Source organism: Mytilus edulis, chromosome 7, assembly GCF_963676685.1.
Source record: "Mytilus edulis chromosome 7, xbMytEdul2.2, whole genome shotgun sequence".
NCBI classification, from domain to species: Eukaryota; Metazoa; Mollusca; class Bivalvia; order Mytilida; family Mytilidae; genus Mytilus; species Mytilus edulis.
In genome coordinates, this window is record NC_092350.1 from 29,463,205 (window position 1) to 29,488,103 (window position 24,899).

The 24,899-nt window shown below is 33.6% G+C and overlaps 1 protein-coding gene across 1 annotated transcript in view; it reads left to right on the forward strand.

The window, feature by feature from the left end:
* LOC139483071 (uncharacterized) overlaps positions 1-24,899 on the forward strand; it is an 81,414-nt gene that overhangs the window by 38,058 nt on the left and 18,457 nt on the right. The window contains exon 17 of the mRNA XM_071267099.1: positions 19,256-19,401. Within this exon, the coding sequence (XP_071123200.1) occupies positions 19,256-19,401 (146 nt within the window). The remainder of the gene's footprint in view (positions 1-19,255; positions 19,402-24,899) is intronic.

Sequence of the window (24,899 nt, forward strand, 5' to 3'; positions counted from 1 at the left end):
ACGGGTAATTAACGATAGGAAATGAAAAATCATCCTTTTTATCATAAATTTTAGTATTCAGCTTTCCATTAGTGATATAGATATCAAGATCGAGAAAAGGGCAGTGGTCATTGTTAGTATTAGCTTTATTTAAAGTAAGTTCAACAGGATAAATTTCATTAATATACATACTGAAGTCGTCATTATTGAGAGCCACAATATCATCCAAATATCTAAAAGTATTATTAAATTTGTTTATCAGATGTTGTTTCAATGGGTCTTTTCTTATTTTTGTCATAAATTGTAACTCATAACAATACAAAAACAGGTCCGCAATAAGTGGTGCACAGTTAGTCCCCAATGAAATTCCGATAATCTGACGATATACGGAATCCCCAAAGCGAACAAAAATGTTATCTAGTAAAAATTCAAGGGCATATATAGTACCAAAGCATGTCCAATTAACATAGTTTTTTTGTTTATTGCTACTAAAAAATGACCTAAAAGAGTTTGAACATATATATTCACATTCTGATTTTTTGAATGCCCATTTAATTAGGTGTGTGAATTTTTTCTTAATGAGAATGTGAGGCAATGTGGTATACATGGTTGGATCAGAAGTCCTAAAAAAGACATGATTTTGTTTTATCGTATTTAAAGTATATATGCATAGGTTAAAACTTTCACAAATTTGTGGTATAATCATTCAGTGTCTGGCAACTATCAATCGCTTCATGCACAAATTGATATAGGTTGAGCATGAGTGCCCCTCTGTTGGAAATAAAATCATACCTCCACCTAATTTTAGTCAACTGATGTAGAAACATTCAAAACTATAAAATGTTATCTAAGACTTGCCAGTGTCTATATATAGCTATTCACCATCGCCACTGAATCAGTGATATATGTACACATAAATACATGTAAGACTAAAATTAAAGTACATATATACGACTAAAACTGACATTTGGTCTTTACCTTCATTCCCCAAGTCGTGTTCAAATCTGATTCATGATAAAATAAAAATTACAACAAATGAAATCAAAGGCGAATTAAGAGCCCCCCCCCCCCCTTTTGTCTGGAAAAAATGGTTGATTATTTGGAGAACCGCTGAAGCATGACCGGAGTGGGCCCTCTCTTAGGCAGTCAGTGGGCCCCCACTTATGAAAATCTCTGGATTCGCTACTGGAAATATCCCTCTAATAGACTAGCGTTTAAATCCCAGTTTTCTAATATGGTATATAGTTGGAACTTAAAACTAAAAAAATTGAAATTTTTTTTTTTAAATATTTCAAATGCATACATGTGATACTATAAATTCTCCAAATTTCACTGTATTTTCCCTTTTGATGTTTTTCAACTACAGCCAGTTTGGTGTGGGTTGATGTTTGATTGTTGTACATGTTATATATCGACATGAGATTTGTTTATATGAATAATACTTATTTCCCTAAATTCAAATAAAATAGATGTGAGAAATTAAAGGAAACCATATACAAATATAAAAAAAAATATTTGCATTTGTTCTGTTGATTGATAGTGGTACACATATGAGGAAATGGTGAAATCACTTATATATAGTTCTGATCAAAAGTTTCATGATAAACATGCATGGTAAATAAGTAGTAGGTTGTTTGAAGTTTGCAGCATATTTAACTTTAATCTTTTTCAGGTCTACAATCCATATACAAATCTGTATATATGTGGTATAATTCCAATGAGACAGCTTTCTAGAGGTTAAAATAACAAAGTAATTATAGGCAACCATACAGCCTTAAAAAGTGAGAGAAAAAAAACAGTCTAGACATGTTAAGTAAGCAACAATTAAATTAAGAAAAGTAATGGCCTGATTTGTAACTTATAAACAACAGGTTTGGAACCCTCCCCACAAAAAAATCAAAGAGCAGATTGCTCTGAGGGATACGATTGCCGTTGTTTCATTGACACATGTATACATGTAGCTGGATAATATTATTTTCAAAACTAATTCAACTGCACATGTAAAGTAGTTACAAAATAGCCAATCCCAGATAAAAGTGTATGAACAATGTAATTAGGCCTATTGTGTTTTATTTTTGTACTATCAATTCCAAGTTTACTGTCCACAGCAGTCACTAAGACTCAGAGTGAGAGAAGGTATTTCACTTCGTATCTTATCACCTATTTTCCTACGTTAATTCTAGGAGGAACCCTATTCCTAACTCTTTAAATATTTAATTTCCTTTCGGTTAGTGATCATGACTCCTTTCCGTACACATTTATCGGTTTAAATTGCGATCGTTTTTAATATAATACACTTTATTGACAGAACGGGCTGATACTCGACGTATTGTTTTGATTCAGAATTCACGGAAGTTACTTCCGGAAGGGAGACAACTCGAAACAATAATATGGAAGACTCCATTTCGCCTGAAGGGGTGTTCTTCGATGTGGACTATATTTATTTTAATTTAAATGATGCATATGATTTAAAATTATGCAACAACATTAACCTTCAATAGCAGACATACATAGAAAACATCCCATGAGTTAAAAATTAATTAATTGAGTGGGGAATCCAGAGCAACCATTCAATCGAAAACCCCTTGAAGTCAAGAAAACTATACGCATGCGCATAATTTCCAAAATAAAAAAAAACCTGGAGCAAGAATGTATATTAAATATTTATTAAACGACCTAGATAGTTCTCTTATTTCTTTATGGAAGTACAATCTCAAATATCAGTATCATAACGGTAAAATATAAGAAAAACTCAATTTCAGTTCTTATATGACAGAAATAGATTTATCGGAATTCAGAGAACTCTCGCATTTTATCAAAACTGGGAATTCCCTCTAACGTGTTTCTAAAAACACTAAATATAAATACTGCTTAATTCTGATTTTCCGTGCTGTTAAAAACACGCATATACATTGTAAGTCAAGGGAATTATCAAACATGAAGATTATGAAAAGAACATAGGAAAGTTGTTAAAGTTCAATCCCTTAGTTTGTTTTTACCTTTTAAAGCAAGACAATCATAAGAATCTGAGATGTTCCTTAATGTTTAAAATAAAACGATTGACGTGAGGGCAATGCTCTGAGCCACCGGTATAAGTCTATAGATTGCTTGAAAGCAATCGTATCCCAAAAAATTGTTCCAATGAAGATAAAGGAATATGAAGGCAAGAACGGACTGGATTCATTACATTTGGAACAACTTTTCTGAAGGATGGATACGTATGAAAATTAAAATATGTAATAAGATTGCCAATAAGACAACTACCCACAAATGTTCAAATGTTCAAAGCAATTATAGGCAACCATACAGCCTTCAAAAATGAGGGAAACTGTCCCAACATGAAAAGTATGCATTAATACAATTGAGAAGAGTAATGGCCTGATTCACAATTCCACTGATAAACAGGTCGGGAACATCCACCTTTTAAATAAACCAGATGCTCCACAGGGCGCAGCTTGATACTACAGCAGAGGCCGAACCCTGAACAGTTGGGGCAAGTATGGACACAACATTAAAGCCTGATACAGCTCTGAATTTGGATTGTGATCAAATAGTCAAAACAGAATAGGTTTCTGACACAGAATGAATGTAGTCTAAGAACTTAAAACATTTAATTTTAATTGGACTTTTACCTATTGTGGTCCTTTATCCAAAATCTTAATACATGGTTTGAGGCACTTGTCGCAGAAAAAATTCCTATGTATAGACTTAGGGGTCGACAATTTGATATTCTAGAGGGGGGGGGGCAGGAGGATTTGTTTTTGATCGGTTATTTATTTTTGTAATCTAAGAGGACAAATTATTCATTTTCTGCACTATTGAAGCAAGATTTTTCATTTTCATTAAAGCAAGGAACTGATTATTCATTTTCACAACTGTATTTATGATATTCGAAACCATACAATTTTTAAATGATTTGTTTATTATAAACAACATATTTGTGCTTCCTTCAAATTTTTATTTTGACATTTTTTTTTCCTGCATGCCGAATGCTATAAATTTTTATTTTGACATTTTTTTTTTGCATGCTGAATTGATGTGAACGCAACTGCGTGTTGGCGTATACATGTAGGGAGCTACGCGCCTGAATACAATTTAATTAAATATATTAAACAAATTGGGAATCCTCCCCCTTTATAAGTAGAGACAATCCATAACCTAAAATGTACATTTCAGAAATATTAATCTTAAATTTATATAAATTTAAAGTAAGCTTCCATAAATAAAATTCAACAATGTTTCTTAAAATTGGTAAAAGTGGTATAGTCATACCCCAACATGTTGACCATAGATAGACAAACAATTCACTTGCATTCGATTCGCATTTGAACTACAAAATGTATGTGTTTGTTGATGTAAACCGTTTCAAATGTGAATTAAACTAAATAAATTCAAATTAGTTAATGTCAATTCAATTCAAATTAGGTGTGAACTCAGTGTGATTGTCAGGTAGTTTCAAACTGAAATATGATAGTTACATACAATGAGGGGGAGGACAGGGGTAAGGGAGACAGGGAGAAAGGGGTAGGAGAAAGGAGAGGAAGGCTGGGAGAAAGGAGAAAAAGTTGGAGAAAGGAGAAAAAATAAAATATCCCTCCTTTTAAAAAATTATCTAATATTTCAAGAAAAAATATCTCAAAAGGAATTGTTTTATTCTAATGGGAGAAAGGAGAACGGGGGTAGGAGAAAGGAGAAGAGGGGTGGGAGAAGGGTACCCCCTGTACTACCCCTCTACAATACTACATGTATTCATTACGTATTAAATGACATTTATTTTAGTGATTGGTAATTAGGAAAAATCTGAAATTCAGGTGTAAATTGAGACAAACATATCACTGAATGCAGTTTCTAGTCAAGTGACCAGCAAACATGGAAATCTACCTTTTGAATGAAAGGAGAACTCTTACATTGAAAATGAATGATGTAAATCTAGATTCTAATAATAGCCAAAAGGGAGCTCACATTCACAACAGTTAAAGCATTGCTGAATTAGTGAACAAAGCATTTTTCTCATTAACTTGAAAATCCACCTATTAGAATGGAAAAAAACCCGAATTTTAAGACATAAATTACAAAATTCCTGATCAAAAGCGGTGCTCAGCATGCATGTAATGAAACATATTCAAAGAATAAAGTTTTATAACTTCCTTATAGTCATTTCCAAAATTTATCAAAACCTAAATCTTACTGTGGATTCCTATATTTTTCGTGGATGTCAATTCTCATGCATTGTTGAAAACTTGCATATTCATCAATATTTGATTTTGTGGTTTTAACAATCCAGACAGACAAATAGCAATAAGGTGTTTAGGAAAACATGACCTAAAACCTCCTTCATATAAGACAAAAATACATGGGAACTCATACTGAATGGTCAAATGTGTTCATTATGAAAATTGCAGTTAAGATGGTAAAATCACAAATCAGCCGTTACTGTAAATGGACTAAAAGTATGACTTCTGAGCACATTTAAAGGGAAATGACAGGGAAGGGGCCAAATAGTGTTCAAGGGAAGCAAATGCCTTTTAATTTGGTATGCAGGTTTCAAAAATAGAGGAAGAATAAGAGGGAAAGTTGAGTCATCTTTTTAGACTTCTGTTAAATAATGACTTATAAAGTTATGTAGACTTACCTTCTAATTCTAAAAAAAAAAACCACAATACTCAGAACTATATCTAATTCACTTTGACTACTGATATGCAAACCTAAAAACTGAAAAATATATCATAAAATAGTGATTGAAAGATTCATAACACTTTGAAAGGATAATTCAGACACGTGTTACACGGGGAGCATGTTTGTTTACAAATAATAATGTCACGTGATCGCGCAGACCTCACATGACAAATGTTGCATCGCCCTTACAATCCACTTATACATGACCCATTATCATGCAAACATGCAACGTGAATGTGATTGGCTATCAAATAATACAGAAATAATGCATGTACAGTTTAAGAAGAAATTAGTTCATCAAATAGATCGATTTTCACTTTTGCCACGAATAAGTCGGGTTGACATTTCTGTCATCGGGGATAATATTGAGATAAATGGGATAAAACTGACCGTCAAAAAGGTCTAGAGAAGCACATCAGTAGAACCTTAACATTAATAAGTAATACTTTCCAAAATTTCTCTAATTAATAACCTATATAACTGAAATTTCACAAAGATAACGGTAAATAATTTTGACTGATGGTGGTGATGCTGGTTAAATTGGCGCGAAATAATATTCTTACTCCTATTGCTTTACGTAAAAAAAATGTATAGAATTGAATTTGACTAAAGTTGAACATAAAAAAACGTTAATATGCAAAAGCCTGGTAATATATTAATGATAAAAGTGTGTATAAATGTTCGTAAACGAATTTACCCGTATACTTCACTAAGAATGACATTTGAGCCAAAGGAGATTTTTGTTTATTAACCCCGGTTGAACTCAGGGTCGAAGTTCAACATGTTTATATTAACGGAATTGTTTGCGTTGCTTTCAAATCATTGAAGCCATCTATTTTTATTACGGGTTTCCACATCTTTAAATCAGAATTATAGAAAAAATGGAATGCTTTTAGCAGAATCAAAACAGAAATGATGAACACTGCAACATTTTCAGCAAAACATAAATAGGATGGAGGATCTGTGTATTCACATTATTGGTAAAACTCTCCTTATTCTGTAATATATATAGGGGGTTGAATCCGCGTTTCCGGAAATACTGTTCAGTCCGTATATGATTTTGTTATATACATGTATGTAATCGTAATCACATGTACTGTCTCTTTTTCGTTTTGCAAGTGCCATTAAAGGACGTAATTTTATTAGCTGTTGATATTTTGCCTCTCGCACCCCCATACAGGATCATTACATGGCGGAGGACCCGAAATATAACTTCATTCAAAGGACTTTATTTGTGTAAACCTGAACTGAAATGAACTGAAATTTTTTTCCCCACAATTTTCACTGAAGTGGGAAAACCACGTGGGTGGTCAAATTTTTTATGCAGATTATGATTTTCTTCAAGTTGCCTTATGAATCCCAGTTTTCTGTACGTGAGATTCATCTCATTACAGGCGTATTATTTAACATGCACATTTAATTTTTTTTATCTGTACGTGAGATTTATCTCATTACGGTGTTGGTTTTTTTTCTTCGTTGATGTCGGCGCCGAAATATAGCAATTTAAATGATATGAGCGATGGTGAGTCTACTTTAAGTTTACACTCATTAGTTGAAACGGACGACGAATTTACCGACGATTCACTTTTAAGTTCATATTTATTGGCACCGACTAGGCCTTCTCAAAACCAAGAATTAGATCAAAGTTTGCATTTATTAGCCCCGACTAGGCCCTCTCAAACCAACACATTAGATCGTTCTATGCCAATTTTAACACCACAAATAAGTTTGGTTAACAGATTGCATCAAAATAATTTGACTTTTAACACAAGTGCATGTTACACTACAAGTACGCCTAGATTAGAACATACAAGTATACCTAGAATAGTACATACAGCTGTCATGGAAAAATTAGCTCCGTGTAGGAAATTCGGGGGATATCCCCATGAAAATGGACTTGTTTTCTTGCGTGAATTTGACTCTTTTGCTACACTACATAATATCATGCCTTATGAAAACCAAAGGCGAATAGCAGCTTTTCATCTCCAGTTAACGGCCCCAGCCCTCACGTGGTTTAACTCATTAACATCCAATGACAAAAGCTCCTGGGAAAAACTTATTGAACTGTTTAAGAGAAAATATGTTAATCTCGATTGGCAAAGTCCAACAATCATGCTAGAAAATGAGGTTTTTGAACACATAAAGTTGTCACCGGGTCAAGCACTCGAAGATTTTTACTGCCAGCTTGTAGAAAAAGCTCAATTATTACACAAAGCTGATCATGATATTCTCACCAAATTCATCAAGGGTCTTCCCGAAAAGTTAGCTTTCTTTGTAAGGGCGGGTAACCACAAAGACAGTAATAGTGCACTATCAGCTGCCAAAATGGGCGAAGCATACGGGTACAGGTTACATGATGAAATATCTGTTTCTGCCATCAAACAACAAATTACACCTAAAGCTGTTGTTGCCGAACAAAACCCGTCAGTCGTACATGAACTGAAATCACAAATTCAAGATTTGACAAGTGCAATACAAAAACTTTCAGCTCAATCAGAACAGCCCAGACAGCAACCTCAAAATCGCAGGCAAAATTATCAAAATTTCCGTCAGTCTGATTACCCTAAAGAACAGCGGGATTACAATTTGAACAGGCGGCCCGAAAATCGTCCACCCTTTTATTGTCACGCTTGTAAAGGGCCACAACATTTTAGGCGCGATTGTATGTGGGATGGTGAAGGTCAGGCTAACCCAAGTTCACAATGTCAGCTCTGTAGTCAGTATGGGCATTCAGCGTCACACTGTTTACGTTTTTCAGGCCAACAGGGAAACCGTCAGAACCCGGGGGACACTGGGCACGCTCCCTCGGGCGACCACCCTTAAGTGCCAGAAGGCGTAGTCGCTCTCCTAGTAGACAACACAACGTACATGTACACTCTTGTAATTATACTTGTGACAATAATGAATCTGACTCATATGATAGTACTTGTTCTGAAATAGAAGGAGAGGAGTCATCTCGCCCCAAATTTTTATATATGCCAGTTACTATAGACAATATAGAGATAGCCGCACTTATAGATAGTGGCAGTTCCATAAATGTAATATCACAACAACTTTTTAATTCGTTGCCAGAACATTACCGTAATTCTTTTAAAAGTGCAAACGAAAAGATACTTTTGGCAAATAATGCGTCAATAAATATTGTTGGTACAGCACGTATAAAGATCAAAGTTCCGACTGGCAAACATTGGTTACATGTGTACATACTATCTCAAACCTCGAATCCGTTGATTTTAGGTACCAATTATTTATTTACTAACAAGATAGTGCTTGATTTTGGTAAATTGTATATAAATACTAAGACTGTGAAGGTTAAGTGTCAAAAACGAATTTCTGTCCCTGCAAATTCAGAATTTTTTATGTGGAGTAAACTTGGAAAGAATGTATTATACGGTACGCAGGGCATATGTACTAGTAGTGACTATATGAACAAAATAGGTTTATTAACAGCTAAGGCTGTAGTGTCAGTTGATCAGAAAAACTCAGTGCCGGTAAAACTAATGAACGTTACTAATGAACCTATCACAATTCAAAGAGGGAAAGTTTTAGCAATTTTTAAAGTATTAGATACTGATTATTCAATCACGTCATTAGAACCGGACAATGGTAAAATGCAAAGTGTGCAAAATGTTCAGTTAAGTCATAGAACGGAGAATGAAAGTGATGATAGCAAATTTTTATCTTACTTTGATATACCTAGTCACTTGTCCGATACTGAAAAATCAAAACTTAGTCAGTGTTTGCAGTCAAATAAATGTTTGTTTGTAACGGATGAAAATCCAGATTTAGGATACACAGACATTGTTCATCATAAAATATGCATGAAATCCGACTTTAAACCTAAAAACCAAAGACCTTATAGACTTCCACCTGATAAAAAAGAGGCCTTACGTGAACACCTTGATGAACTCCTTCGTCAAAATATAATAGCGCCAGTCAGTGAAACTGAGGATGTTCCAATAATCAGTCCTATTGTTTTGGTTTCAAAACAAGATCGAAACAAGAAACAACAAGAAAATTCACAAAAGAGCAGTGCTAAGTACAGATTTTGTTGCGACTTTCGCTATTTAAACTCCCAAGTTCAAGATTTTTCGTATTTTATTCCTGATCTGACCGAACTAACTGAATCATTTTCTGGGAAAACTCCAAATTATCTGGCTTCAATCGACTTAAGCTCAGGATTTTTCCAAATGCCTGTAGATAAAGACAGCCAAAAGTACACTGCGTTCAATACATGTTTTGGAACTTTCAAATTTCGTCGACTTCCAATGGGGTTAAGTTCTGCGCCTTCATCATTTCAGTTATTGATGGATAAAATTCTACAGGGATTGACATTTAAAGTGTGCTTATGTTACTTGGATGATATTCTTATAGCATCAGAAACTTTTGACCAACATATCGATGACTTGAACACTGTTTTCGGCCGCTTGAAAGAAGCCGGTCTTAAACTAGGACCCAAGAAATGTAGCTTTGCACAGCAGTCATGCGTTTTTCTGGGGCATTTAATTTCCAGCAAAGGCATTCAGCCCCCACCGGAAAGGTTGCAAGCGATCAAGGATTATCCTTCTCCAAAATCTGTTAAAGAACTACGCCGTGTCGTCGGTCTACTAAATTGGTTTAGAAAATACATTCCAAATTTTAGCTCAGAAATAGAACCAATGACAAAATTACTTAGGAAAAATATGAAATTTCGGTGGTCTGCGGTGCAAGAAAATGCCTTTCAAAAACTGAAAAATTTGCTTTTAAATTCACCAGTTCTTGCATTTCCAAATTACAATATACCATTTCATTTGGCGGTTGATACATCCAGTAAGGGCATAGGATACGTTCTTTACCAGATTCATACTGATGAACATGAGGAGGACATGATCAGAGTGGTCCGTTTTGGTTCAAAATCATTAAGTCGTTGGCAAAGATCTTATGGCCCCACCAAACTTGAATTACTTGGAATGGTGACTGCAATTCTTGATTGTTCTGTATACTTGCGTGGGCGTAGATTTATCGTTGAATGCGATCACCAGGCTTTAAAGCCTTTGTTTCAAAAACAGCTGAAGGGAGCAATTTATGAGCGCTGGATCGCCATACTCCAACAATATAATTTTGATCTTCGCTATAAACCAGCAAGGGATATGCAGGTTGCCGATGCCCTATCGCGTATTCCGCGGCAGGAGATTTCTGATGGATTTATTAGTCCTGATATCGAAGACCCATACTTCCCGTATAAGGAGGAAACAGTAGGTGATATAAACATTGAAGGTGGATACAAATTTCCATCATTTAGACATTCGGATTCTAGTGAAAACGACCAGATAAACAATATTCGAGTTGATCAAAATTTAACATCAAATTTCAATTCATTAAATCCGGATTATCAACACAAACCCGACTTACAAACGACAGCAGAATATGATGCCGATACGGAAGATGATGTTCCTTGCAAACAAAACAAACTAAAACGCAAAATTGTTTCAAAGAGAAAATTACTTTCCATTCCAAACATTAGAATAAATCCGTCCGAAAATAACCCAGTTTCAGTAAACAACACAGATATAGAGATCGTTTCCGACAATGATATGAAACAAAATATTGAAATACAAAATCCGACAAATACCGTAGATACCGATATAAGCGTACCATCAACAGATCGTAGTAGTGATGATCAATCAACTGTTTTAAATGAACATGATTCGGATATTTTCAATCTTACAACGGATGTGAATACGGATCAGGATAACCAAATGAGACGTCAAGTTGAAATGATAGATCTGTTTGAGAGATCTGACTTTAGTGTAGAAAATTTAAGCAATCTACAACGGAAAGATTCAGAATACGGAAAATTTGTTTCGTACTTGGATAAGGGAGAACTGCCGAAATCACAAAAAGAGGCCCGAAAACTACTTTTGCAATCGCCTGATTTTATGTTGATAAACGGATTACTTTTTCATTCTCGAATTGCAAAATCAAAGCGCGCTAAAAATCTAAAAAATTACCAACTAGTTTTACCAGCAGTTGTAGTGAAAACCGTTATTTCTATGTATCATGACTCATCTCTTGGCGGACATGGCGGAATACAACATACAATTGACTTAATAAAGGAAAAATATTTCTTTTCAAAATTGGCGCAGAAAATTTCTGACTATATAAAAAGTTGTCCGGCATGTCAAAGAAGGAAATTGACAAAAATCAACACTAAGGCCGGAATTGTCGCATACCGTACGCCAGATTCGCCGTTTCAAGTGTGGCAAATCGACATTTTTGGACCAATAAATCCAATATCTCCAACAGGAAATCAATATGCTTGCACGGCGATTAACCTTTTTAGTAAGTTTGTATTTGCCGAGGCTATTCCTACCGCCGATACTATTACAGTGTCTGAAGTTTTATTCAGGATGGTTTCGCAGTTTGGTGTATTTGATACTATAATCAGCGATCAAGGCTCCGAATTCATCAGTAAATGTTTCAAAGAAGTTTGCCGGTTACTAGACATAAATCATGAATACACCCCGAGTTTTGCACATCACTGTCTGGGTGCGTGCGAACGTTCGCATAGAACTTTAGCCGAACGCATGACTCCATACATTGCAGATGGTAAGAACTGGCAAGATTTATTACCTTGTATTCTTTTCTCAATGAACAATACCGTTAACGCCAGTCTAGGATATTCTCCATTTGAGATAGTTTACGGCAGGAGGCCTAATTTTCCATTAACCGGACATTTTAGACAGGATATAAACACGCTTCCAAACGATTGTCATGAATATGTTCAAAATTTGTGCGCAAGATTAGAAATAATTCGATCAGAAGTGAAAGAACATGCATTAACTTCTCAAATAAAAATGGTGGAACGTGTAAATGACAGTTTGAACCCTCTACAGTACGCAGAACATGATTATGTTTATCTCAGCAAAAATCCTACAGGACAGGGACAAAAACTGAAATACCGTTATGCTGGGCCATATATCATTCATAAAATTCACAGTCCTCATATGGTAGTTTTGAAGGACCCAGATTCACAAAAATGCCTTCCGAATCCTATTCACATTAATCGGATAAAACCGGCGTACGTGCGTCAACCAAATCCTGCACAATACTTCATGGATCAAGTTGAAACAAAAATGCATGTAAATACAACCACGGACCAAAATACTGTATCGGACTTCTCTGAAACAAGTGAGTTATCGAATACGACAGTGTCACATTCTGAAATAAATGACAATTATTCAAATGATACAGAGAACGACACAGGAAAAATTTTGATGAATAACAATTCAAACAATGCGACAGACGAACAAACAAAAAAGTGCAAAGGGAAAAGTATTCAATCCCCAATCCGGAAATCAACCCGATTAAAAAAGAAACCAGCTCGGTTTGAAGATGAAAGTTTCACCGATCCAGGAGACAAAACTGTTTCGAGTGATGAAAATCGTTTTTACAAAGTTAAACGAATACTTGCTAGGAAAATTATGGACGGAACAATGAGTTATTTAGTTCATTTTATTGGAGAACCGGCTCAAAATGCCCGTTGGCTAAAGGAGTCCGATTTTGACAAGAAAACCCGTGATTTGATAAAACGCCGACTACCTCCACAAATTCTATGAGTCGTTTTGTGTCTGTGAGGTTTACCTCATGATACACCGTTTTTTTATTGTTTTATTCAGTGTTTAATTTTATGGAATGCTCATATTGTACATATTAAACGAATTTTGTTGTAAAATTCAAGACAATTGCCAATTTGAACAATTTATACTTTAATGCTTGACGAGGATGTTTATTTCGAACCTTTTTGTCCTTGAGTTTTATCTCATGACCAGTTACCCGAATTTTTACAGTGATGCTTTACTGGAACTTTTTGTCCGTGAGATTTATCTCATGACAATTTATTAATCTGTGTACAGCGATGCTTTTCTGGAACTTTTTGTCCGTGAGATTTATCTCATGACAATGCCCTATGATGATGGTACAACGACTTTTTCTGGCGAACTTTTCATGTTTTTGTCCGTGAGATTTATCTCATGACAATCCGTTATTATGATGTCAGATGAAATTCAGTACAGAGCGGAGCCCAATTTCAATGTTATTCAATAAGAACTCTTTTTTTTTTTTTTTTTTATATACGGACATTAGTTTGTTTGCATATATAATATACATGTACATGGGAACTGCTTATTAACTGCTAAAGATTTTTTTTATTTTGCATATGTTGATATTACTTATCTTTTTAAAATACTTGAACAATTCGTATTATGTATGTTTGCTTGATTTTTTTCTATTATTCTGATGCAAATAATGAACGATTGTTGATATTGCGTATACAGGACATTATGCTAAACACTTGTGCATTTTTATACATGTAGATTTTTTATTTCAATTTCATTTACATAAGTATCAAGTTTGAATTATCTAGTCATTAATAATTGATTTATTTAATTTTGTAACATAATAGCAGAAAGTTGGTACTGCGTTTCCAGATTTGTAATTCAATAATTATTTTCTGTGAAGAATGCCGAATTTTGTATGTTTATATTGAACATCGATCTTTACTATTTTTGAAATATGTTGATGAGATCGTATGAATATGGTTCATTTTGTATTTAGTGGATTTTTAAGGAAACATGATAGTGATATACAGTTTCATTAGCGAGCAAATTAAGGAAAATGTAGAGAGAATGTTTTTTTTTTGTTTTTTTTTGCATGGTATAAAGACGGAAATCTGTAGTTAACGTCCTTTTGGAACTTTTATGAGGAGTGTATTATCTAGGATCTATGTCAGTGATATCGAGATAATTTCATAAATAAACCCCGTGAATTGTATCTTTCTGATATGTTTTATCTGTTAGCAATTTTATATTTTTTATGAGAGTGTGTGTGCGTAAATGGGTTTGGCCATGATTCTGTGAGAGATAGTTGATATATTTTTTGAAACTTGCAACTTATGAAATGTGATCATTATAGGACATCTTCACAATATTGTAAGAGTTAGGGGCTCTGTTGAATTTATTACTCAATGATACATGTATCACGAAACAATTTCGGATCTGTAAAAATATATTTAACTACTAACTTTCAAAAGTTGAGATTTCGCAACGTCAGATAATTGTAATTTTTCATGCTGTGTTTTGAGATGGTATATGAGTTGGTGCATATATATTGTAAAGCGAATTCAACCCTGAGCAAAATTTACATTTTTCTTTTGTCGGGGGGATGTAATATATATAGGGGGTTGAATCCGCGTTTCCGGAAATACTGTTCAGTCCGTATATGATTTTGTTATATACATGTATGTAATCGTAATCACATGTACTGTCTCTTTTTCGTTTTGCAAGTGCCATTAAAGGACGTAATTTTATTAGCTGTTGATATTTTGCCTCTCGCACCCCCATACAGGATCATTACAATTCCTGTGAAGCGTGTGCTTTATATCGAGGCTTGCTATCCTTATCATCGACGCCACAGTACTTCAACCAATCAGAAAATGTTTATTTGGGGCATTCGAACTATTTTAACTCAGATTTTGGAATTTTTTAATCAAAATTATAGAAAAATGGAATGTTGTTAGTACATATAAAATAGAAAATATTGAATACGTTAAGCTAATTTAAAAGAAAATTTGGATGGGGTTCTGTGTATTTACATTATTTGCACAACTCTCCTTACTGATGCCATATTTTGGAATTTCCGTGACCTAAATGGTTCGCGAAAATTAATATTTTTATATATAGTATAGTAAATATATGATTTAATGTTTGAAACATGATGTTCAACTTGTATTTTCTGTTTTGTTAAACTTCGTAGTTTGTTAAAATAAGTTCTTTGTTCCATGATCTAAGCAGGAAATAGATATGAACGGATCATTACACACAAAAATATGTGTAATACGTGTTGACTGCGAGATTAACATATAATGTCTAAAAATAGCAACAATCAACATTCAATCTATTTAACAGGTCGGGACCACTACCTTATATGGAAATGCATAAATTAGCATACTTATGTTCTCGCACATGTAATTGTTTATTTACATGTGACGCAATTTATTTTTTACCTAGGTTTTTGACCAATCCACTAAATGAGTCACAATGCATGATGGACTACTACGTGTTTACAATCAACCAAGAACACGTGTTATTTACTGAAATACAACACATTTTTTCGTGCAATGCGGGATTCACAATTTCGCGTAGTTTTTCATTGTGTATCCTCAATTACAGTTCGTGATATAAAGTATTACTTCCATGCTCAGATTAACGAAGAGTTGTTTCTTTGCGAAGAAAAAAGGGTTTGAATTACCCGATATATAGCCATTAACATGTTTGATAATGGCACATAGATTTATTTGACCACCACACAGCAACGAAACAACAGCGAAAAAATACAATTACCCATGAGGCAAACTTACTAGTGTAAAGTAAGCCATCGATAACAGCCGGTGCTGATATTCACGAGTACAGCAATTTTCGTATAGATAATTAAAGGCAAATGTGTGATCCTTGAATTTTGTGTTCGTAAAAAAGGCGAAGAAATATTTACATACATGGCAGTGTTAACAAAATCTATAAGTATTTATTTTTGTCACATTTCAGTATATTGGACTTCCAAACTGTTCCCTTTGTGTTGAAGGTAGTGAAGTCAGCAACTGTAGTTTCATTTTGTTAGTTTTTTAACGGGCTCGGACATTTGCCAAACTGAATAAAATCATTACAGCTGATTTCTTATACCTGCAAAGTAAAACTTTGGTTGGCTTGCTTGCTTTGTTTGTATAGTTGTTTATACAAGCTTTGAAAATAAAATTGACATCTTTAAACAATATATACATAGGCATAGTTTAACTTGTATATTTAATATTGTGTACAATATACAAACGAAGCAAGCAAGCTACCCAAAGTTTTGCTTTACATGCATTAGGAAATAAGCTGTAATGATGTTATCCATATGTACATTTGTATGTGCGACAAGGTGGAAAATTCGATATGTTTTGTGAAAATTGCAGCGTTGGATCTATAATAAAAAAGAAGATGTGGTATGATTGCCAATGAGACAGCTGTCCACAAGAGACCAAAATGACACAGAAATTAACATTAATAGATCACCGTGTGGCCTTCAACAATGAGCAAAGCCCATATCGCATAGTCAGCTATAAAAGGCCCAGATATGACAATGTAAAACAATTCAAACAAGAAAACTAACGGCCTTAATTATATATATAAAAAAAAACGAACGAAAAACAAATATGTAACACATAAACAAACGACAACCACTTGTGTTTTGGAAATTACTATGCAAATATATTCTGACGTCAAAAAATCTAGAGTTCTCGACCTGTTTAATTAAGACTTGATTTAGTATATAATTTACGTATTGAGTAATGTTACTCATACATATTCATGGGGGTTGAAACTACATGTCCCCATCCAAATGCATTCATCCCCCGGAACCCCGCCCCCTGGATCCGCCACTGAGCGGGTACGGTATATAGCTTAATACATTTTTTATAGTTTCATCCATCGATAATATCCGTTTGTTGCTAATTTTATCACAAAATATACCTCAGAGTTTTTTTATCGTTCGGCTGCTGTCCTGTTGACATATGTAAAATATCTCCAATATTAAAGTCTCTGGATCATAGTGGGTGCCATATTACGTATTTTTTTTCTTTCTAAAACGTGCTTTGTATATAGAAATAAGAAGATGAGGTATGAGTGCCAAATGAGACATCTTTCCAACAAAGACATAATTTAGTAAAGTAAACAGTCATAGGTCCAATTCTGAAAAGTAAGCTATTAATGACCCAAAAATTACTTGTGTAACACAATCCAAACAAAAAACACAAAAAAAAACCCGGCCCAATTAAATATATAAAAGGACAAGAAATCTATCCCATCAAAAAAAATTATATATTGTATAGGAGCCTGTATTTCAGTGGTTGTCGTTTGTTTATGTGTTACATATTTGTTTTTCGTTCATTTTTTTTTTTATATAAATAAGGCCGTTAGTTTTCTCGTTTGAATTGTTTTACATTGTCATATCGGGGACTTTTATAGCTGACTATGTGGTATGGCCATTGCTCATTGTTGAAGGCCGTACGGTGATCTATAAATGTTAATTAGTTAATAACAACATTTTCGTATTATAACATCTTATATCAGTACTGTTGTGCAAATTTTTAGACTGATATATTTTTTTCCTTATCTGTATCGCCTATTCTAGACGATCCGGTACATAGTAAATTTGCTGGTTGGTCCTTTTTATAGACTTTTATATATATATCTATAATACTAAAATTACGATGTCCAATTTGTCAGCCGTCATCACGTAAACACGTATAACTAATATAGTACAAAGGTGTAGATTAAAAATTACACCACTCCAGGCCCTTTTGTTTTCCACGTAATTAATATTGCCAATAATTAAGAAGTTCCGGGTCGAGTCCGCTACCGATACCAATAGTATATTCACCTGTTACCTATTACCTTATCTGTACGTTCCGCATCTGACAGGCGCACCACCAAACGTTGTATTCAGGATTAATATGCTATATACACGGGTCATATTAAACCACAGGGTTGACACTACTAAATTGTCAAATTGTTACCTATTGTAGTATTTTAATCAATAAGACTTTCTAAGATAACAATACGAATACTAAAAATCTGGACTAAAAATAAGGCGTATAGGTACAGTTTTCAATTTGTTAGTGGGCATGACGTAAAACAGCGAAGCAAAGAATTCAACTTTATTTATAACTTATATAGGACAATGCTGTTGATTAAAAAATACTCCATTCTAGGACCTTTTGTTTTCCAAATAATTGATATTATTGTTTTAGTTCGACGGGTTCAAACAGAAAGACTTGAAAGCAGAGAAAAACTGTGTATCTTATAATCGGCATGACTTTATCAGATGACAATATTAATACTAAAATAAGGCTTGTGCATAGTTATATACTTTAATTCAGTCACGGACCATGATATCACGGGTGTGTTCTAGTATATATATATATGTATCTATATCTGTTGCAATTGCTCTACCGTTGTCATATTTTAAATATTATACCAGCTTAGATCTGTCAGGACTGTTTATTGGGACTGTATTTCCACGCACAGCACAAACATCATTTTCCAAAAGACCAAAAAAGGGAAAAAGTATATTTATGTATTTACATGTACGTCTGAGTCAGTGACAACTCCACAACAGATTTGTCCATCGGATCACCAGCAATGATGGTGATACATGGGAGTGTACATTATGTATATACAACTCGTCTAAACATCAACCCAACATTGTTAGATCTGTTGTTCTTCCCTCGCTGGGATTCGAACCCATGCTACTGAGATATGTGACACCAAATCGCCTGCACTGTAGCCGTCCCGCTAGACCACACGACCACCTGGGCTTCATAAAAATGAAGCTTTCGGTGGCCGTGTGTTACCTTTCCACGTCAAATTTAATCTAGCGTCGTACTACGGTACATAATATATATATATATATATATTCACATGATATATATAAAATCAAATGAATATGTACTAATATGAAAGGTTATATATAACCAGTGCATTGATGTAAGGTCACCAATCGTTAATACTTGTTTGTTTTTTTTCAGCTCCACTTGGTAGTTCATTTCGCGTACATATACACGATGAAGCATATGCAAAAGTACATCTTGGTATCGTTGGTAAAGACCTGAATTTCCTTCTGGCTAAAATATGCTTCAAAGGAGACACTTCTTACAATTTGGACTTGTTTCAGGTATTTTTCACATCCAAATCAGGTTGAACCCAATCCATCTTTCTACCTTCATATGAAAAATTTGAGAAACAAAGAGGCATTAACGAACAAACTGAAGGTAGAAACGGGTCCAACCATTTGATTATTAAGATTCTATGGCTACATACACAAAATGACATGTCTTGCTCATGATCACGTAAAATTGAGAATGGAAATTGGTAATGTGTCAAAGAGACAACAACCCTATCAAAGAGCAGCAGACAACAGCCGATGTCTTCGATGCAGTGAGAAACCCCCGCACCCGGAGGGGCACTATACAAAACTGTATAATAGTTCAGTAAAAATCATTCTAAACTCCAAAATATACACAAGTACTAAAACTAAAAATCATACAAGACAAACCAAATTATGGAAAGCTGTTTTAGGGTTATACAGTGTAATTCAAATAGTTAAGTTGCTGTTAGAAATTTTACATTTTTCATTTAAATGCAATATTTTATATTCAATTGGTATAACTTGTCATTTTAATACAATATTTTCTATTCAATTGGTAGAGTTTTTTATTTTTATTTATATGCAATAATTGCATTATGTGAAATTCTTTGACGTCATAAGGTCAAAGTTGCTGCAACGTTTTTGATTGGTCAGTTATTGTTTGGATTTGTCCCCTTTTTTTCTAAACCTGAGTGATCAAGAATTAAAAAACGCCTCAGAATATTGCCCCTCTAACTAAATCTGGCGTTCGTCCGAGTCCTGCACTGGCTGTTTAAATCTTCTTGTCCTTACTATTATTGTTATTGCAAAATTTCGATGGTCGAATTGTTCGGAACACCACTTTACTAAAACTTATATCTATATGCAAGTATACCGTTTGTTAAATAGATTAGGCACCGTTGGTTTTCCCGTTTGAATAGTTTTACACTAGTCATGTTTTGGAGGCCATGTATAGCTTGCTGTTCGGTATGAGCCCATTCTCTGTGTTAAAGACCGTACTTTGACCTAAGTATAATGATTTCCACTTTTATGACTTGGATGGAGAGTTGTCTCATTGGTACTCATACCAAAACATCTTATATCTATATACAACGCAAACCAGACGTTTCTCGAACTGTTTTTTTTTATAAATCCTTTATCCGCGCGTTGTGTACTGACAGTCTAGGAGAACAAGAATATGTCAGTACTAGTTGTTATTCGCTTTGAGCAAACCTTCAGGAATTGCAAATACTCTTATGTCGGCGCTTTGCGTCTATTGTCTTAATGTCAGTCTTTTTGTGTCTCGTACCGATCTTTTGAATTAATCAAATTGCAACTGATTAGTGCAGGTTGTTCTTTTATTTTACTATTACACCATTGTCTCAGCTTCGGGATGGGTTGAGTGCTCACAAACATTTTGTTGTACTGTTACACTACTTCCATTGTTAGGGGGAGGATTGGGATCCCGCTAACATGTTTAACCCCGCTTAATTCTGTAAGTATGTGCTTGTTTTAAGTCGTGAGCCTGTATTCAGTGGTTGTCGTTTGTGTCTGTGTTATACATATTTGTGTTTCGTTAAATTGTTTTTGTACATTAATTCGCGATCGACCGTTAGTTTTCTCGTCTGATTTTTTTTACACTTGATATTTCGGGGCATTTTATAGCTGACTATGCGGTGTAGGCTTTGCTTATTGTCAGTTTATTGAAAGCGTTACGGAGTCTTATAGCTGTTGATTTCTGTTTAATTTGGTCTCTTGTGGCGAGTTGTCTCATTTGCAATCACACGGTACCATATTATAGTTTTTATATCAACCCTGCCATATTCTTTTTCTGGAGCCTGTAGTTGGTTTCTGTCTCGACTCATATTTGATTTTTTGCAAATTGTGTTGTTATGTATAAATAGGTCGTTAGTTAGTTTGTTTGAATTGTTAACACTTTTCATGTCGGGCCTTTTATAGATGAACAGTATCAGGTGTTTGTCATTGTTGAAGGCCTTTCGATTGTCTGTAATTGCTTACACCCACTCCATAGTTGAACTCTGGTGGTTAGTTGCCTTATTAGCAATCATATCCAATCTCTTCGTTTTTATATTATAAATCTGACTTCTAAACTCGTGATTTCCTGATCATACTTGAAATATTTGTCACTGGGTGTTTAACATTAGCATCAAATAATCAATCAATTCAACAGTTAGTGTCCGTGTAGTTCTTATATTTATCTAGCGTATCGTCCTACAGGGATGTCCTACTAAGGCTGTCATACCATATAAACGTTTATAACGCAGCTTACATTCTAATATATCTGCATTCATAAATTTATTAATGTCATTCAGTCTAAACGACAATATGTTTGTTATGTGCCTCTGCCGTCTAAACAACCTATCAAAAAGGAAGAGGTGGAAAAGAGCCAAAAGATCTTCTCAATGCAAAAAAAAAAAAAAAAACAACAATAGAAATGGACTTTTTCTGGCTACTTCTGAAGAACAAAAAAAAAAAAAAAAAACGCGGCCCATTAATATGTTTATAAACGCCTTGCCCCTACCCTTATCCCCAAAAAATTGGCATTGTTAAGTTTATATAATTATATATATATGTAATCATTATTAAAATGCTATTGTTTTTTTATAAGACCTACTTTATTAAATGGTCTGGGACTAATGACATCTATTTTTACGTTCAAGCATACAGTAATCTATTATAAAATGAATATGTTTCTTGTTTTAATAATCACATATATGATGCTATGTATGAGTCAGCATTTATAAGGACAGGAATTGTGTTTACATAGAGATAAATAAACTCATCATAGATACATGAGATACCAGGACTAAATTCTGTATATACGCCAGACGCGCGTTTCGTCTACAAAAGACTCATCAGTGACGCTCGAATCCAAAAAAAAATGAAAAATGGTCAAATTAAGTACGAAGTTAAAGAGCATTGAGGACCAAAATTACTAAATTTTTTGCCAAATACAGCTAAGGTAATCTATGCCTGAGGTAGAAAAGCCTTAGTATTTTAAAAATTCAAAATTTTGTAAACAGCTAATTTATAGATATAACCATATCAATGATAATTCATGTCAGCACAAAAAGTGCTGACTACTGTGCTTGTGATACTCTCGGGGAAATAAATCTCCACCAGCAGTGGCAACAACCCAGTGTTTGTAAATAAACTCATCATAGATACCAGGACTAACCTTTGTATATAAGCCAGACGCGCGTTTCGTCTGCAAACAATATGCAAAAATTAGATAAGGGGCTGAACCAAACATATAGATAACATAAGAAAGAAACAGTGAACTATAAAGAATACGTTGATTGAATTTTGGTTGCTTTATGTACAGTGGCAAATACTTCACGTATGTTAAGGACAAATATAACAGAGATCACAGTATATATGTAAAAGCCGGTTTCATGAGGCTTTCAGTAATAAATAACTAAAACTTCTGAGTAGGGTTCTGTAACATTTTTATTCAGACTAACGAAGTTCAATAATGGTTTTGTAAATAAAGCCCTGCAAAATATAAATGTACCTATTAGATACAGATAGATAAATCTGTTTACTAAGTAATAATAATTAGGACTAATGTTCGTAATTCGTTATCATGCAAACTTCTTTAGCTGCATACATATGTATCTGATCACAACAATATATAATGTGGATACCATAGCAATTACTTGTCTCAATTACAGTTATACCAATTCGACTTTAAGTTATTATAGTACATGTACATGTTATCATATGCTGTCTCATGCCAAAGTCTATTGAACAATACTTGTGTTGATAATATAAACTACACAACACGTAAGCTGCATGCTTGTTAAATCAAAAAGCAACTAATCACAAAAAGTAACAATAAAAGCAAAGCAAATATTAAAAACTAAAGCTAAGCGAAACAAGAATACAAATACACTTAGCTTACCTCACATATCGTGCAAGTGGCACATTTTCATATAAACCATTTTATTATAAACACTACATCTTTGGTAAGGTTTGAATAAACCTGTATAATAAAAATGATTATTATAAATCTTTGTTAAGCAATTTTTATTGTTTATAGTGAAAATCAATATTAAACCTAGATATCTTTTAGTTCTTATATCGATTTACTTTAATTCGATTAACCTTTAAATATTACAACATTCTTTCGGTCCACTCGACACTCGCAATCATTCAATTTATATGTTAACTTTATCTTCAAATCATTATACCAGATTTAATAGGTTATTGAAGTAGTATTTTATATGATCATAAAATTCAACTCTTCTTATGTTTTAATATACATTTACGATCTCTTTTGTTATGAAATTTAGCTCTCGTTCTCGACCTCCAATCTAAAGATGCATACGTGTAAAATGTGAACTATTGGACAGTTATCGCAAAACTAAAGAAGATATATGAATGACCTTATATAAGAAATTGCAATCAAAGAATCATTGTTGTATAGATTAATTTCTAAAGTTGTAAATTTGCAGACAGGTAAATATATGTGTTGACCACAACATGTCTTCCCATACGATCTAGAACAAAAAGAATTAAACCGCCAAAAGTACTGACCAATAGAATAAATGTCCGAAAGCGCTCAAATCAACCGTGAAAAGAAAGTAATAACTACAAACACTGGACACTTTAAATTTGCAAAACACTCATTTGCAAATCCGCCGCCGCCTCAAATAAGAGCTACAGTGTCATGTATATAACCAAAATGTGCGGAATTACATGGGATTCAATAATTTCATTAGTTTTCTACTGTTACTATTATATTTATTGTGCTATTTGATTTATAAAAACATGGGATTTTCAATATCCCATGGGACAGGGCAAAATCCCATGGGATTTTTTTTGGTCCCATGGGATAATTGTAGTCCCATTAGATATTTGTTGTCCCATGGGACAAAAATAATCCCATATCCCATGGGATTTTTAATATCCCATGGGACAAAATAAAATCCTATGGGATTCAAATTATAAATATATAGATATAAATATACAGTATGTGTATGTTGCAATGAATGCTGTTTGGTAGTAAAAAGTTTTAAATGTATACAATTTTTTTTTATATTTTATATATATATATATAATTTTTTTTCATTTTGTCACAAACATGTTTTTTGTTTGTTAATATGACAATAACGATTATAATTCTGATTTTGGAATGTATAATAAAATTTAAGGTCAAAGAGTAAAGTTTTTCACTGAAACACTCAAATGATGACATGTTTAAATAAATGAAAAAATATTGTTTTGAAATCTTTGTCTTGTTTATTTTATAATGAAAAATAGAACTGAAAAAAAATATTCTGACTAAATAGTTTATTCTTTTCATGAGGTAAGGTTTTCTGTTATAGTTTCATTGCAATACATGAATATGCAAACAATTTGAATTATATACCTTTGTGGTGTACATAATATTATGCTTATATTTGCAAATTTATAATTTAAACACTTTTTGTGTTAAAGTTTTAGTTTTCTTTTTCGCTGCTTGCTATGTACAATTATTCAGTCCACTATATAAGAGTCAAGTCAATAAATGTTGTACTGTT